Below are 15,238 nucleotides of genomic sequence, written 5' to 3'. Positions count from 1 at the left end.
CCGAGAGTATTTTATGTTTATAACTAAAACTAATCGTTCGCGAATTAATTTTGAAATTAATAAAAAGAAATGTGTTGCAAATTCCAAAAAAGCGGCATTTCGGATATAAATATGTCTAACAAAAGGAATAATTCAGGCATTAAAACTCGAGATTCAAGGATTGATTTAGTAGGCAATAAAAATAAATACAAGAGAACTAAAAATTAATTGCTGTTGAATAAGTGGAAAAATTACAAAAATGATTTGCAGGAGTTGTAAGGAGGCGATTTTTTTTTTCGTTTTTCTATATGTAAAAAAAATACCGACGTCGACTGCATCAAAGAAAAACCGCCGCCGTTCGTGACAAATAGCGCGATGTCTGACCGCCAACGCAGTCCTGAATTACACTTAGGCAAATGAACATTTGTTTAGTTTGTTCATTGTAACGCAAGTGTTAATCTATTACGACCCGGTGTGTAACGTTTTTTATCGAATGCCCCATTTTTAACACTATACTCATTATGCGATTCAAAGAGTTTAAAATGTTTTGTCACTGACTTCATTTTTTTTCAAATTGTTAGTTGAATTATTAAAAAGTCACGTGCTACAACTTCTGTACGCTTTTCACTTTCTGAATTTCTTTAAAGATACAATACAAAAATACAGAACTAATAGTATGACAAGGTCTAACTTTTCATATTTACAACAAATATGAAGGCTTATGCAATAAGTGACATACTATTTTACGACCTTCACATTAATAGGGGCAACTGTCAATTTTTTTAAATTGCAACTAAACTTTTTTAAAATTCTAATGCTAATAAAAAGCTTCCAGCACGGTTTTTAATAAATAATATATTTCAATCCCAAAAAAAAAAAAAAATAATAAAAATTTTACATTTCAATCTAAGTTTTATGAGACATAAGGTTTATGAGACTTGTCCATCACTGATTTTCGATTGAAAATCATTTCAATCGCCCACGCGATGATACATAACCCGAAGGATGTTGTTAAAACGTGACATACCATTACATCGCTGCCAGTATAAGATTTTACAATGCCTGAAATTTGCGAATTAAGGCAATTTTAAGCTTATTATATTTTTCCTGCAGCTTACTCATAAGTGGTCCACATAATAAGCTAACTGCACCGTTCACAACCATGTAAAGAGAGAACGCAGTAGCAAACTTATCTGGGTATTCTTCAGACAACACCAACGGCAAAGGTGTTTGGATGAAGCAGCGCAGAAATCCCAATATTGCAAGCATAAAGATCTTCCATATATAGGTGTCGTTGCTCACGAACGCTAAAATATGATGTAGATGTGCTCTAGAGCCGAAGCTATAAACTGTACAAAATTAAAAATGCATGAAAGGAAACGCAAAATAATTCATTTCCCATACTTTTTTTCAGTTTGTCTGTAAAACAGTAGCTGATCGAAAGCATAATTAAACAATGTTAGGTATTAGAAGAAGAAGAAGACATCGTGTTTCAATAAAAATAGGTTAGATGTTGGGATACGGTAATAAAATAAATATCATGGATATATGATTATGATAGGTAGAGAGGTACGGTATTTTAGTCATTGGTTTGTATTGTATTGTTTGTATTCTGACGATTATCAAGATGGGCACATCACGCGTCACTCATACTGTTTTGCAAAAATGTATCGCAAAGCTACTGGTCGCAGAGAAAGTCTACCAAGCTAATAAACTTCTTTAGTCTATGTTTTATTAAACACTAGCTTCCCTCAGGCCAAATCTAATTGGAGACAAAATTGTTGCATAATTCACTAGGACAATGTCACACAAACAGTTCTAGCATTCATTAAGATTGTAACAAGCAACTCCCGTTGGATCACTAACTAAAAAGCTAGCATTTGAGCTTGAAAGTTGATTTAAACACGCTAATGAGTACACCTAATAGTAATAAGCAAAATAGATTTAAAATAGACATCATGAAAAAGTTTGATAAACGCTATTTTAGTCACGAGTTCTATTTGGCACGCGCGGAGCATGTGATTAGTAAACGAGTTACTGAAAAAGTTGGGATACTATACTTTTCATCATTACTACACAATGTCGTATGACCTTGATGAAATTTCTATAACCAATAACAATCCAAATCGGTAGGTAGTAGGTACATATTTATCACATTTTATCCAAAGCTATTCAAATATAGTAACAACAGCAAATTTGACAGAGAAAATTTTATTCACGCTTGTACCGTGCGAATAACTACGTAGGCGTAGAGCATGAAATGCCGATTGTTAGGTCTGTATGGTACGCAATGTGTCATTTGGCCCAAACTATGGCCTTTTGGGTCAACAAAATACCTACCAAATCTAAATATGGCACTGAAAATCGCTCCACCGAGAACGAGATATCTGCTCTTAACGTGTACGAATCCGGATAGAACGGACAACGATATTCTTGCAACCAGATCAGACGCAAAATAGACGAACATCATGAGCGCAATGTCTTGTGAATTGAATCCTATGTTACCCAAAACTAGCGGGATGATTGGGAAAAATGCTATATCTGCGGTGTAACAGAGTGCCAATCCCAAACTGATGTTTACATATCTTACGTCTTTGAAAAGAGACATATCCATTGAATTAGCAAAGGTTTTCCTAAAAATTAATTATTAAATACATACTGATGTCGAACATGAAAAAAACATTATATAGTTTTCTTTTTACTTTTGAAATAGAGAAGTCCAGTGTTATTTATTAATATATCCGCCTGTCAGTTGTTTTCTGCGATGATAATTTTTTTTACAGTACGAATACAAGGTAATCTCTCGTATTTCGATAGAATTTTAAACTAAAAGTGGGTATTTTTGTTTATTCCCACTAAAATGAAACTTTTTAACTTTTTATCTTCAATAAAAGGTATGAGGATTTAAATTATTCTTGCCCCAAATTTATTTTTTGTTAATTACTGATTCTAAAAATTGGTCCATAATTTATTAATTTAATTTAATTTAAATTTGAATTAATTTCTAAAACCAATCTCATATATCCGTAGAGAAGACCTGCAAGAAAAAAAAATTAGAATACCTTTATAAGATTTATATATTATTAAGATGTATTCCACCCTAAATTTATTCTGCGAATTGGTTAAATCCGATGCAATATTTAAAATTACAAGATATGAAAAGAAATATAGATTAACTCACCAGAATGAAGTTTTCTCCTGCTTTTCTTGGTAATCGTGTATCGTTGTTACAGACACCGCTCTATCACCCAAACTTACAATAGAACTTCTAGGCTTTGGTAATACTAGATTACTGCCTAGTCTTTGGTGAAGTGATTTGTGGCTACTACTCAAATTGTGTTGGCTATGTTTCATCAAAGGCTCAATTTGGGATTTCAGTACGGCTTCATTTAAGGAATGTGTTTTCTCTCGTTTGTGGTCAATATCAATTGCTGAAAACATTATGTTAATTTTAGATCTTGCACACTTATTCTTAAAAGAACTTTAATCACTTGACTATAAAAATACAATTTATATTTTAGGTAAAATTCTATGTATATTAGATATCACTCAGCAAAGTTACTATTTTTGTTTTTTCTCACCAATATCCTGAGTTTCTGTTTCGATGGGAATTTTCTTGACATGCCATTTGACTGGTTGAAAAATGGCGGAAGATGGAAAATTCAGCAAAGTAAGGGCAACCAATAACATTAGCGTGCCTCTAAAGCCCAAGTGTTGCATGAAGTACGCACCCATGATCGGCATGGTCATGTAACCTACTACCATGATGGCCTGGGAGATACTCATCATAAGGGTCATGCGCTTATCAAAATAAGAATTGAAGGCTGAGAAAGCAGCAGGCATTATTAAACCAAAGCCGATACCTTAAAAACATCGTTATAATAAATATATAAAAATCTATAATATTTAAAAATACACAATGAAGGCTGAAATAAGCCAATGAGATACTAAGCACACTTATTGGACAACCGGTGTAACAGTTTTTCTTAATACAATTTGAGTGACATTCGGAAAAATTCATAAAAATTCATAATCAAATCAAATATTTACTAGCAGCGTTGGTATATTCGCTATTGTGGCTTACACCTTATAATACACCCGGGGGCTAGTATTTAAAAAAATATAATCAAATCAAATATTTACTAGCAGCGTTGGTATATTCGCTATTGTGGCTTACACCTTATAATACACCCGGGGGCTAGTATTTAAAAAAATATATTGAGTTGAACATACTTGGACTGAAATGTCTTGGTTATTTGGTTATTCAATAAACATTAATGTAGAAGTATTTTCTTGTGTCAAGTTTTTTATTCCTTTATATATATATATATATATATATATATATATATATATATATATATATATATATATATATATATATATATATATATATATATATATATATATATATATATATATATATATATATATATATATATATATATATATATATATATATATATATATAAATGGCAATACTTAAAAGGTTCCAAAAATTTTATATTACTTTTCGATGAATCGCGTGTCCCGAACTTATTTTCTAATTACCTTCAACAACTCCGAAGAAAAATATCAGCTGAAGCATATCTGCCGCAAAAACCACTCCAATCGTGCCTATGGTGAATATGACGGAGCCAGCAAAGGCAACTTTTCGGAATGAATACATATTTAAAAGGACATTTGCGACCAAACCTAAAAAACTTAAATTGGGTTTTAAATTCAAAACACAAAAAGACAATAATGGCGTCGAAATAACTTTTTTAATCAACGGGCAAGAGACTGAAAACACTAACTCTCCAAACGTCTGCTAGTTCTAAATGTGGTAATAATCTCAACTTTTTAAATAGCAATCATATTTTTCACACTGTGTTTAATTTATATGGGCGTCTCGCCAACTCGTTTTAGGAAATATTTATACCCATAAACGAGCTGACGGTATTGAAAAACCCGTTTGCTAATGTTGTTCCAGTTGTTTCATCTCCCACCGACTTCAAAAAGTCACCAAAAACCAAACCAAACGCAGCCATTGGAATGAGGGTGGTTACCTGAAAAAAAAAATGAGAATTAAAAATAAAAATGTTACGATCGTAATTCGTAATACATTCAAATGTTCATGCATCAAACAAAAGAGTGATTTTAGTCGCAACCTTTGAAATTGGAAATATTGCCCGTCAAATTTTTATACTCTGGAAATAACAAATGAAAATAATTATCCAAACCAAAAATAAACTCACACTTCGAGGAGCGCGTTGTAAGTTGCAAAAGCTGTAGCCAGTCAGGATTAATACCATGTTTATTTGAAAACTTTTTATAATCATTTTTTGATTCATCAAATAGCAGAACTCTTTAATGTTTAATATATTATATGAATTAATGGAACACATAAAGGACACCTTATTGTCGCCACTTTTTGAGCTCCACAAGATAGCATTGGCCGATTTTAAGTCCGACGTTTTGCTTCGCCGAAATCATTATTATATTATTAATTATTATTTTTTCGTGTAATCCATCGAAAAACCACACGGAAAAGGGTTTTTATTAAATGTTCAATGGTTTGGTGTAGTAGGCGCTGATATGATGGCGTTGAGAAAATGTCAAAATATTTTTTTCTATTTCCTTCTATAAAATGCCCACGTCAATTTCGTTTCTCACGGATCGGAGCCCCTTTGGATATTTCCGGGATATTATCTCACTGTTTTGGGAGCAATCGGATGTTTTCACGGAATGAATTTGACAATTGTCAATTCTGACCGTCATGTCAGCGAAAATATTGTGTTGTTTTGCAAAAATGGACCCAGAAACTAACGATCTTAGAAAAAATATCACGTTTGGTAAACTTTTTAAGTCACTCGTTTATTAAACACCAAATAAACTCCTGACTCAAATACCGTTTACCACACTTCTTGGTGCGTCTTTTTGTTTTTGATCTATTTTGCTATACAAAATCGAATGTGGTTTTTCATATGAGAAGTTCCAGTCCAGAAATAAACCCTGCAATAAAAAAAAGTAAATGATGTACTGTTAACTGTAACTGAAAAACATCTGAAAAATAGAACGTTCAACTGGAATCGTAAAATCTGCTACCTTTAAGTTTTTCAGTTTTTTTCTAATTTAACCATCTTCGTATCTCTTATGGATTCTAATATCCTCATGATAGACATCCTCATCTGATACACACTGTATATAGATATAACTGCCAATACTACCACAGTAAATTTGGGTTTTAGTTTAATGTAAATTTGCATTAACATCGAAGAAAAATTCATCCAATATTAAGGCGGATGCGCTACAAAAGTTGCTACATATGCTACAAAGAAAATATTAAGCACTCATATATATCAAATTGGTGTGAAAACACTTGCTGTCATCGCTTAACCTTATTTTAATAAAATAAAACAGACAGGATTGTTAATATTATCTACCAATTGCGATGACTAAATGCTTAATTTACGGTTTCTGTAAATATTTTTTTATTTTATTTTATTAGATGGGTATACTCCAGACGGAAATTTCATCTTACGAAGAGCATCGTAGAGGCCACTGCAACAGCGTATCCCCAGCCTCCATCAGGTGGAAGGATTTGGTATTTCATTATTTCATCATTATTTGGCGGCTCTCTCCTTTTAGACCCCATTCTGCGCTCACTTATTCGGAATACATTCACATACACACACACACACAAACGATATCTAACGTCGAAACCTTGGGTCAAGAAAGACAATTAAAATTAAATAAATTTAAACCGTAATTTCTATGTTATCTGTTACATTCATTATCAGTAGATAAATGTTACATTATATTCTCTTCTGCGAGAGATTTTGGTATTTTTAAAAACAATAACCGTTATTGTGTGTTTAGTAAGTGGCATAAATAATTGATTATCTCGGCGGTGGTTAAATCAACAAGGTTTCAACAATTTTGTAACTACATATAACAAAATAATTATATCAACGTTTTTGGGGCCGTCAGAGATATGCTTCTTTATATAAAAAATAAACTTTGCATGTCAAATCATTTTGGGTCTGACCGATTTTTTTCAATTTAAGCGTTACAAAACACTGTTCATATAGTAATAATATAAGCAGCCGGTTATATTATCAACCCTTTAATTGTTTTAATAATTCCTGCATTACTGCGTTCGTGTTCTTGATGATCGTATTTAATTTAATGCGGCGCATTCCACTTATGTAAATCACAACAAGTTTATGTTGGACCCCTTCCCGCCTATTGAATCAGTGTTGAAAATTTCTGTTTTCGTAATCTGAAATACTCAATAATGCACAGCTCAGGCGTAAGCAACGTGTCACTTTATAACATCAGCAAGCATCATCAATCACTGCCGCGAGTCACTTTTTCAGTGAGGGATCACGGGTTGGATACTGTCTGATATTTACAATAGATATTTAAAACACCGATAGTATTTTATGTCCCATATGTAAACGAACTTGTGACTAAAGTGCAGTTTATAAAACTTGTAGCATATTATACTATTTTGCAGCTCTTATCAATGTTTAATTCCACTAATGTTAAGGGCAAAAATCTAATATCTTTCAGAGCTCTTTTTTTGTGACATGTGGAATTTATTTTAAATGCACTCTTTTTCCAAAATGTTCCCAATATTTTGTGATTCAAATAAAACCACCATAATAAAATTAGAAGAAAGTATAACTATAATGAACTAGTGAGCTGAATTAAGGAAATAATTGTTAACCAAATAACGACAGAACTTCTCTGCACTGAGTTCATCAGACACGTGGATGCTCGAAATTATTAATCAACCGATAGCTTTTGTTTGATAGCGAATACGTAGGTCCAGATTACAGAATTTTGTTAAGTTGACCACCATTCGATTTCTTCACAATTATTTGCCGAATTAAGCTTCAAAGGTCGTTTTTTGTTGATTAAATAAATTAAGCATTTTTTTTGTCGGCATGCTTGCTAAGGTCTTGCTAAATAATAGTTTAACTGAAATGTCAAGATATCACCGAACCACATCTACGTCAAGCGTAAACAGTGGAGATTAGAGTTTTTTGACTGTTCATATGTTTTAGCAAATTTTCAAATTAAATAAACATAATACGAGTATTTTTATCATATAAAAAGAATTTTTTTTATTTGATACATTTATTTCAGAATTAGCTAACCAAAACTAAAGTAGTTTTAAGTTATAAATATCGCCCTCTACTACCATCTTGTATTAGACTTTTCTTCAATATGGTTATCAGACAGGCCACGAGTGAAGATTAACTGATCTGACAACATATCGAAAATTAGATTAAATTTTTAGATTAGTTATAATCTTTGCAAACCGGAAAGTATTTAAGCGATTAACGGAATTTAAAGATTTGGATATGATTAATCTCCATTAAAAACAAAAAGTTGCTATGGATTTATTATTTTGCTAACTCGTGGCTAGCCAACCATAACCAAGTTTCTATTGTTTATTTTCATCTTTACAATTTCGCGACCGATATTTAACCAATGCATGCGTAGTTTGTGTGCTACTTAGCAATCTAATGATTCTGAGCGACATTCCGGTAGGTTAAAAGAACACTTTTCCGTCATTACTATTTTATAAGGGAAAATTACTATTAATGGTCGGCAACCCAAAAAACATTGCACCTACTTTTCAACCGGTTTCGTGATTGTGCTCGGCAACTACTGATGAGTTTGTCTTCGTCTTAAGGCTCTTTCATGTTCTTTGAACCTAGTTGATATTTTTCGTCCGGTCTCTCCATGCCGCATATGCATGGAATGCTGTAAACTCTTGGTACCTCAAACGGAATTTTGTCTTCAAAGAAGTTGAGACATTTTTGGACCAGTGGTAAATCTGGCTTTCACATTATTTTTCTTAAGAACTTTTCATATGTGGTCAGTGATGTTTTGAATGCAATGGTGTACAGCGTTTAAGTGAGGCAATGAGACCAAATAATAAAAGTATCATCCACGTAGCGTTTCCATGATTTTGGTATTAGATGAAAGGTGTCGAGAGCTCTCTTTTCAGAGGTTTACATAAATATATTCGCAATGACTGGTGATAATGGAGAACCCATGGCTGTTCCCGATGTTCAAAAATTTGACCGTTACAAGGAAAATATGTTCCAGACAAGTATTTTTTAATTAAGATGAGAAGGTTTGGTTTCAGATTCTCAGACGTTAATGTTTCTCAAATGATGTTGAGGGTTTCAGGAATTGGGACTTTAGTAAAGAGGGATTCTACTTCGAAAGTAACTAGAATATCCTGTGGATCTAATGAGCCCGTAGAGACGAGGAACTTTAGGGTCATGAGGGGTGACAGACTTTTTCACAGAGTCTGATATAGAAGACACCTTAATAACAGATTTAAGGTTGTGTTCCATAGATGACGTAAGATCTTTTTAAAGTTGACGATAAGATCGATCTGTAAGAATATCTTGCATCTTTCCCTGATATTCGTTTGTGTTAGGGTTCCCTTTATTTGCTTTTAGGATTACGATGTCGGGATTAGATTTTAGAGATTTTAGAGCAATGTGTCCAGGCTTTGGAATATTAGATTTAGGAGGTGTTGATTTTTTAAGGGTGTTTGCGCTTTCAAATCAAATTTCATTAGCTGCTTGAGATGGCAGTTTGTTTAGGACAGACTCGAAATTGAAATTGAAATTTGAAATGATTTCCTCGATTGGAATAATATGTGAGGCAAGGACACAATTGGGACCTTTGGAGGAACTAATTTTTCAGTGTCCGAAAGTTGGTGCGATGATACATTTACCACAGTGTTTAGTAGTTGGAGAGTTTGACGATTTCGCCAGTGTTGACGTTAGCCTTCCAAATTTTTGAAAAATCAGTTTTTGCAAAATGTTTTTTATAGCTGCGCTAAACTCTTCTACTCATTTTAATTAAAAAAATTCTATTACATACTTCATTTCTCAATTTCATGTCACTTAATAATTATAATGACAAAAATTGAACGCCGTTTCAGTTTGTTCTTTCTTCTCAATAAAGCATTACGGAAATTCAATCCAATATCAAACTATAGAGTTTTCCGCTGTCGTTCGCACTAGTCTTTAAACACAATAGATTCTAAAAATCTGGTAAAGGTCTTGTTAATCTTAATTTATGAGGCACACGCCAAGACTCATGGACATCATAGCTGAAAATAATTAGAGAACTGACTAGTACATAATAATCGCCAGCGTCGTGGGTGTTTAGTTTTGTGCGGTATGCAACCCAACATACTCGATTTTTTCCCGGCGCCGGCCGCGAAGGAGAGGGAGAAGCATGTCGGCGGTAAACGAATAGAGACCATGTTTTTTCCTTCTTTTGTCTAGTCTGTTAGTATTGTTATCTATTCGGCAGTAAGAGGAATAAAGTTTTATGTAGTGATAACGTTAGTGTTTTTGAACCAACGAAAATACAGTCCATCAATTTTCAAACGCAACATTTTGGTCCATCGAGCCGCAGCATTTTTGGTTCCACGACCGGATTGTGGATCGGGCCGCAAAGCGTGATAAAATCACCGAGTAAAGAGGTGGGTCCTTTCCATGTTTTCCCTTTAGGCCTTTCCTAGTGCATGCAATTTAAACTGTCCTCAATTGAATCAACGAGTTTTACTAATCATATCGTAGAGTAGTTGTGAGTTAACAATCATGGAACAAGAAAAACTCGTTAGAAAGAGAGGTGCAGTCAAAGCTAAACTTACTACTTTCGAGAAATATATTACAAATGTAGAAGAAACTTATGTTAATGGCATTTTTGACAACCAAAATGTATTTCCCGAATTGAAACAACATTTTGAAAGGGCATGTAAAATCATTGACGAGTTTGACGAACTTCAAAGTGAAATCGAACTAGGTGCCGACAATCCTGAAACGCAAATCAACGAACGTGAGCTATTTGAAGCGGCATTCTACGGCGGCCACAGTGAGGGCTAAACGTTTAATTGACACAAATTCTGAAAACGTTAATCATAATAGGGGCGGACCGTCTCTGTCTTCTAATAGTTCTGTCTCGATCGAAATTCCTAGGGGCAACGCATTACAATCGGGTAGCGAAAACATTGGCGGCATAAAGCTACCGACAATAGAAATAGCGCGTTTCAACGGAGAATATAATAAGTGGTTGGAATTTCGCGATACGTATGAGTCACTTATTCATAAAAACTGCACCTTGTCGGATATACAGAAATATCATTACTTGCGATCGTATTTAGGTCCAACCGTGTTAGAAATTATAGCTAGCTTAGAGTTTTCGGGATCGAATTATGAAAATGCTTGGGAATTAGTTTGCAATAGATTTAATAATAGTCACATTTTAATTCAAAACCATGTGAAAGCTCTCTTTAGCCTAGAAAAAATTATTACTGAATCAGCGGACGCGTTGAGAAAACTAATAGACAGCGTTGCCAAACATATTAGAGCTTTGAACACGTTAAACGAGCCGACAGACTCGTGGGATACATTGCTTATATATTTAATAACCACAAAACTCGATGACGTCACTCTGAGGAAATGGGAACAGATTAAAGCTTCATATAAAACAGCTTCTCTAGAAAATTTAAATAATTTTTTAAGGGAAAGAGCAGATCTTCTCGAATCTTTAGAACAAAATAAAGCAAATAAGCCGCAATCGAATAAGCGCGAAAGAATAGTTAAATCATTTGTTTCTGGTAGTAGTCACAGCCAACCGAGGTGTACATTTTGCGAGAAGGAACATTACATTCAAAATTGTGCTGAATTTTTAAAATTAAGGGTCAACGAGAGATATGAACAGACAAAGAAAAAACGCCTATGTTTGAATTGTTTAAGAGTGGGTCACTTGATTAGGAAATGCTTTTCTGGTCCGTATAAAACTTGCAAAATGAAACATCATACGTTGCTGCATGCAGGCGACAATGATAATGGGCGGAAAGGATCGGTTAAAAACATTAATGATTCCAACCCAGAGAGCGTAAATCTATCTTCCCGTAGTATCATAAATACTAACCAAGTACTTCTTGCAACGGTCTCGGTAAATATTTTAGATAGTAATAATAAACCTCACACTGCTCGCGCCTTGATGTAGGTTCACAAAGCAGTTTCTTGACGGAAAAATTTTGTGCAAAACTTAAATTAGCAAAGGCGCCCATTGATATAAGGGTCACTGGACTTAACGAAACACTATCTGAATGTAAACACAAATGTATTGTACGGGTACAGTCGAAACTAAATAGTTTTTCAACAGAAATTTTTTGTTTAATCGTACCTCGAATTACAGGAAATTTGCCCAACTTTAAAGTTAACAGAAATACCTTTAAAATTCCGCGCGATATAAAATTGGCCGATCCAAGCTTTGATATACCAGGGGATATAGATATGTTAATCGGAGCGGATTGTTTTTGGAAGGTAATATGCGTGGGTCAAATTAAACTAGATCACAACGGTCCTTATTTACAAAAAACAAATTTTGGATGGATCATATCAGGGCGGGTTTCAGAAAATTGTAATCAAATTGTCCAATGTAATTTAGTGAACGCGGGCATAGATAGTAGATTATCGAGGGTTTGGGAGATTGAAGAGTTTCCTGCGGTCAAGCCATGGTCTCTTGAAGAAAGTATCTGTGAAAATCATTTCGTGGAAACTGTTACCCGCGATGCAAACGGTCGGTTTGTAATAACTATTCCTTTAGCAGATAGTCCGGAAAAATTAGGTGAATCATATGAGGCCGCGGAAAGGCGTTTGATTACATTAGAGCGAAAATTTATACGTAATCAAACTTTTAAAACCCAATACTTCAAATTCATGAGCGAGTACAGATCTTTAGGACATATGATTAAGATAAATGATCATGATAGTTCCAAAATTAGTTACTATATGCCACATCACGGCGTCATTAATGAAAATAGCGTTACCACAAGGCTCAGAACGGTGTTTGATGCATCATGTCCTACGACTACTGGGTACTCATTTAACGATTTACAAATGAATGGTCCCAATATCCAATCAGACATTTTCTCGATTCTCTTGCGATATCGAAATCATAATTTTGTGATTGCCGCGGATGTTGAAAAAATGTATAGGATGTGCCGCGTAAACCCGGAACAAACGTGTTTTCAACGCATTTTATGGAGAGATGATCTAAACAACTCTATAGATACTTACGAGCTGCAAACCATCACTTATGGTACGAAATCTGCATCATATCTAGCAACTAGATGTCTTTATCAAATTGGTATAGAATGTGAAACGGAATGCGCCGACGCTTCGCAAGTTATCAAAAAAGATTTCTATGTTGATGATATGCTGACTGGTGCTGATAGCGTGGAGAAAGCAATAAAGTTAGCAAACAACATTTCGAAAATTCTTAGCAAATCGGGTTTTCATTTGCGTAAGTGGCTATCGAACAGTTCAAAAATCCTGGATAAAATTGAAACGGCCGATAAAACAGATATTTTAGATTTGGGTGCCAACGAAAATACGAAAACATTAGGCTTAATTTGGAACGGTAGGGAAGATACGCCTTCGTACAGGATAAGGAATATTTCCAACAAATCTGTGACAAAACGGACGGTTCTCTCCGAAATATCGCAAATTTTTGACCCCCTCGGGTTATTAAGCGCGTGTATTATATTAGCAAAAATTATTTTACGCGATATCTGGTTAGAAAGGATAGACTGGGATAGTTCCTTACCACAATCTTTACACACCCGATGGTTACGTTTTCGTGATGACTTACCTTCACTGAATGAGTTTAACATAGAACAACAGGTAACGTGTAAAAATGCAATTTGTACTGAGCTTCATGGATTTTCGGATGCATCGGCATATGCCTATGGTGCGTGCGTGTATGTGAAGACACGTAATAAAAGGCATGAAGTCTTAGTCAAGCTCATTTGTGCAAAATCAAAGGTGGCCCCATTAAAGGTTCAAACTATTCCAAGGCTGGAATTAATGGCTGCGCTATTGATAGCGAGATTGATGAGTAAGGTTACGACGTCACTTAATATACAAGTCGATAAATCTATTTTTTGGTCTGATTCTACGGTTGTTTTAGAGTGGTTAAACAAACCGTCTAATCTATTACAAGTTTTTGTGGCAAATCGCGTTTCCGAAATTCAAGAATTATCGAATGTAGGAAATTGGAGACATGTACCGACTCAAGAGAACCCGGCAGATTATGTGTCGCGAGGGGCTAAACCAACGGATTTACTGTCGCTTGAACTTTATTGGTCAGGGCCAGATTGGCTCAAACAGTCGGAAGATTTTTGGCCTAAGATGTGCAACACAGAAGAAATTTTACCAGAATTAAGAAAGGTAGTTGTACAAACGCAAATATGCTCAATTCAAGATTCCATTGACTTAAAATATTGTTCAAGTTTATCCAAACTTGAACGTATAATTGCCTATTGTTTTAGATTTAAGGAAAATGCTCTTAAATCAAAGGAGTTTCGAAATGGAGGTGTCTTAACATATAAGGAGATTTGTAATGCTTTAAATTATCTTATCAAGCTTTCGCAAAGCCAATCTTTTAGTAAAGAAATTATAGCACTTGAGAGCAATTTAAAAATTGACAAATGTAGTAAACTATATAAGTTACATCCCTTCCTCGATGTTGACGGCATTTTAGGAGTAGGTGGTAGGCTTACTAACTCAAATTTTGGGTTTGATAAAAAATATCCAATCGTTTTATCATCAAAGCACGAATTTACCAAGTTGCTTTTTATACGTCAACATCAACAATTATTACATGCGGGTCCTCAACTTTTATTGTCTAGTATTCGCGAAAAATATTGGCCCATAGCTGGACGAAACATAGCACGTAAGGTATATTATGAATGTATAAAATGTTTTAGAGCTAACCCACGTTCAATCAGTCCGTTAATGGGAAATCTACCTAGTACACGTGTAAATCCAGCCCCTCCATTTTTTATAACCGGGGTAGATTACGCAGGACCATTTTCGATTCGAGACAGACAAGGGCGTGGTTTCAAGGTGACAAAGGGTTATATCTGTGTCTTTGTTTGTTTTACCACGCGTGCCATCCATCTAGAATTAGTAGCAGATTTAACTACTGAAGCCTTTTTGGCAGCCTTAAGACGCTTTGCATCACGTCGTGGAAAGCCTACTCAAATATACTCGGATAACGGGAATAATTTTATAGGAGCGAATCAAGAACTTATCCAAAGAAGAATGATCTAGTGCTGATCAAAGAGGACAATCTTCCTCCATGCAAATGGTTGTTGGGGAGGATCGAAGATTTGCATCCAGGGAAGGATGGAATTTGCAGAGTAGCTACAATTAGGACC

At 34.5% G+C, this 15,238-nt stretch overlaps 1 protein-coding gene across 12 annotated transcripts in view; it reads right to left on the bottom strand.

Moving 5' to 3' along the window:
* Positions 1 to 820: 820 nt before the first annotated feature.
* LOC132707840 (monocarboxylate transporter 7-like) overlaps positions 821 to 15,238 on the bottom strand; it is a 30,154-nt gene continuing 15,736 nt past the window's right edge. For 6 of the 12 annotated variants that reach the window (XM_060679879.1, XM_060679895.1, XM_060679862.1 and 3 more), the window contains 7 exons: positions 4,898 to 5,024; positions 4,528 to 4,671; positions 3,561 to 3,842; positions 3,161 to 3,410; positions 2,320 to 2,612; positions 1,098 to 1,286; positions 821 to 1,041 (listed from right to left, as the gene is read on the bottom strand). In XM_060679879.1, the coding sequence (XP_060535862.1) occupies positions 893 to 1,041; positions 1,098 to 1,286; positions 2,320 to 2,612; positions 3,161 to 3,410; positions 3,561 to 3,842; positions 4,528 to 4,671; positions 4,898 to 5,006 (1,416 nt within the window). In that variant the 5' untranslated portion in view covers positions 5,007 to 5,024 and the 3' untranslated portion in view covers positions 821 to 892. The other 6 variants (XM_060679814.1, XM_060679823.1, XM_060679834.1 and 3 more) reach the window with 6 other exon arrangements.

Source organism: Cylas formicarius, unplaced genomic scaffold (genome assembly GCF_029955315.1).
Source record: "Cylas formicarius isolate icCylForm1 unplaced genomic scaffold, icCylForm1.1 PGA_scaffold_10__41_contigs__length_53128322, whole genome shotgun sequence".
NCBI classification, from domain to species: Eukaryota; Metazoa; Arthropoda; class Insecta; order Coleoptera; family Brentidae; genus Cylas; species Cylas formicarius.
Note: the sequence above shows the minus strand (reverse complement) of the source record. Positions and strands in the feature narration are given on the sequence as shown.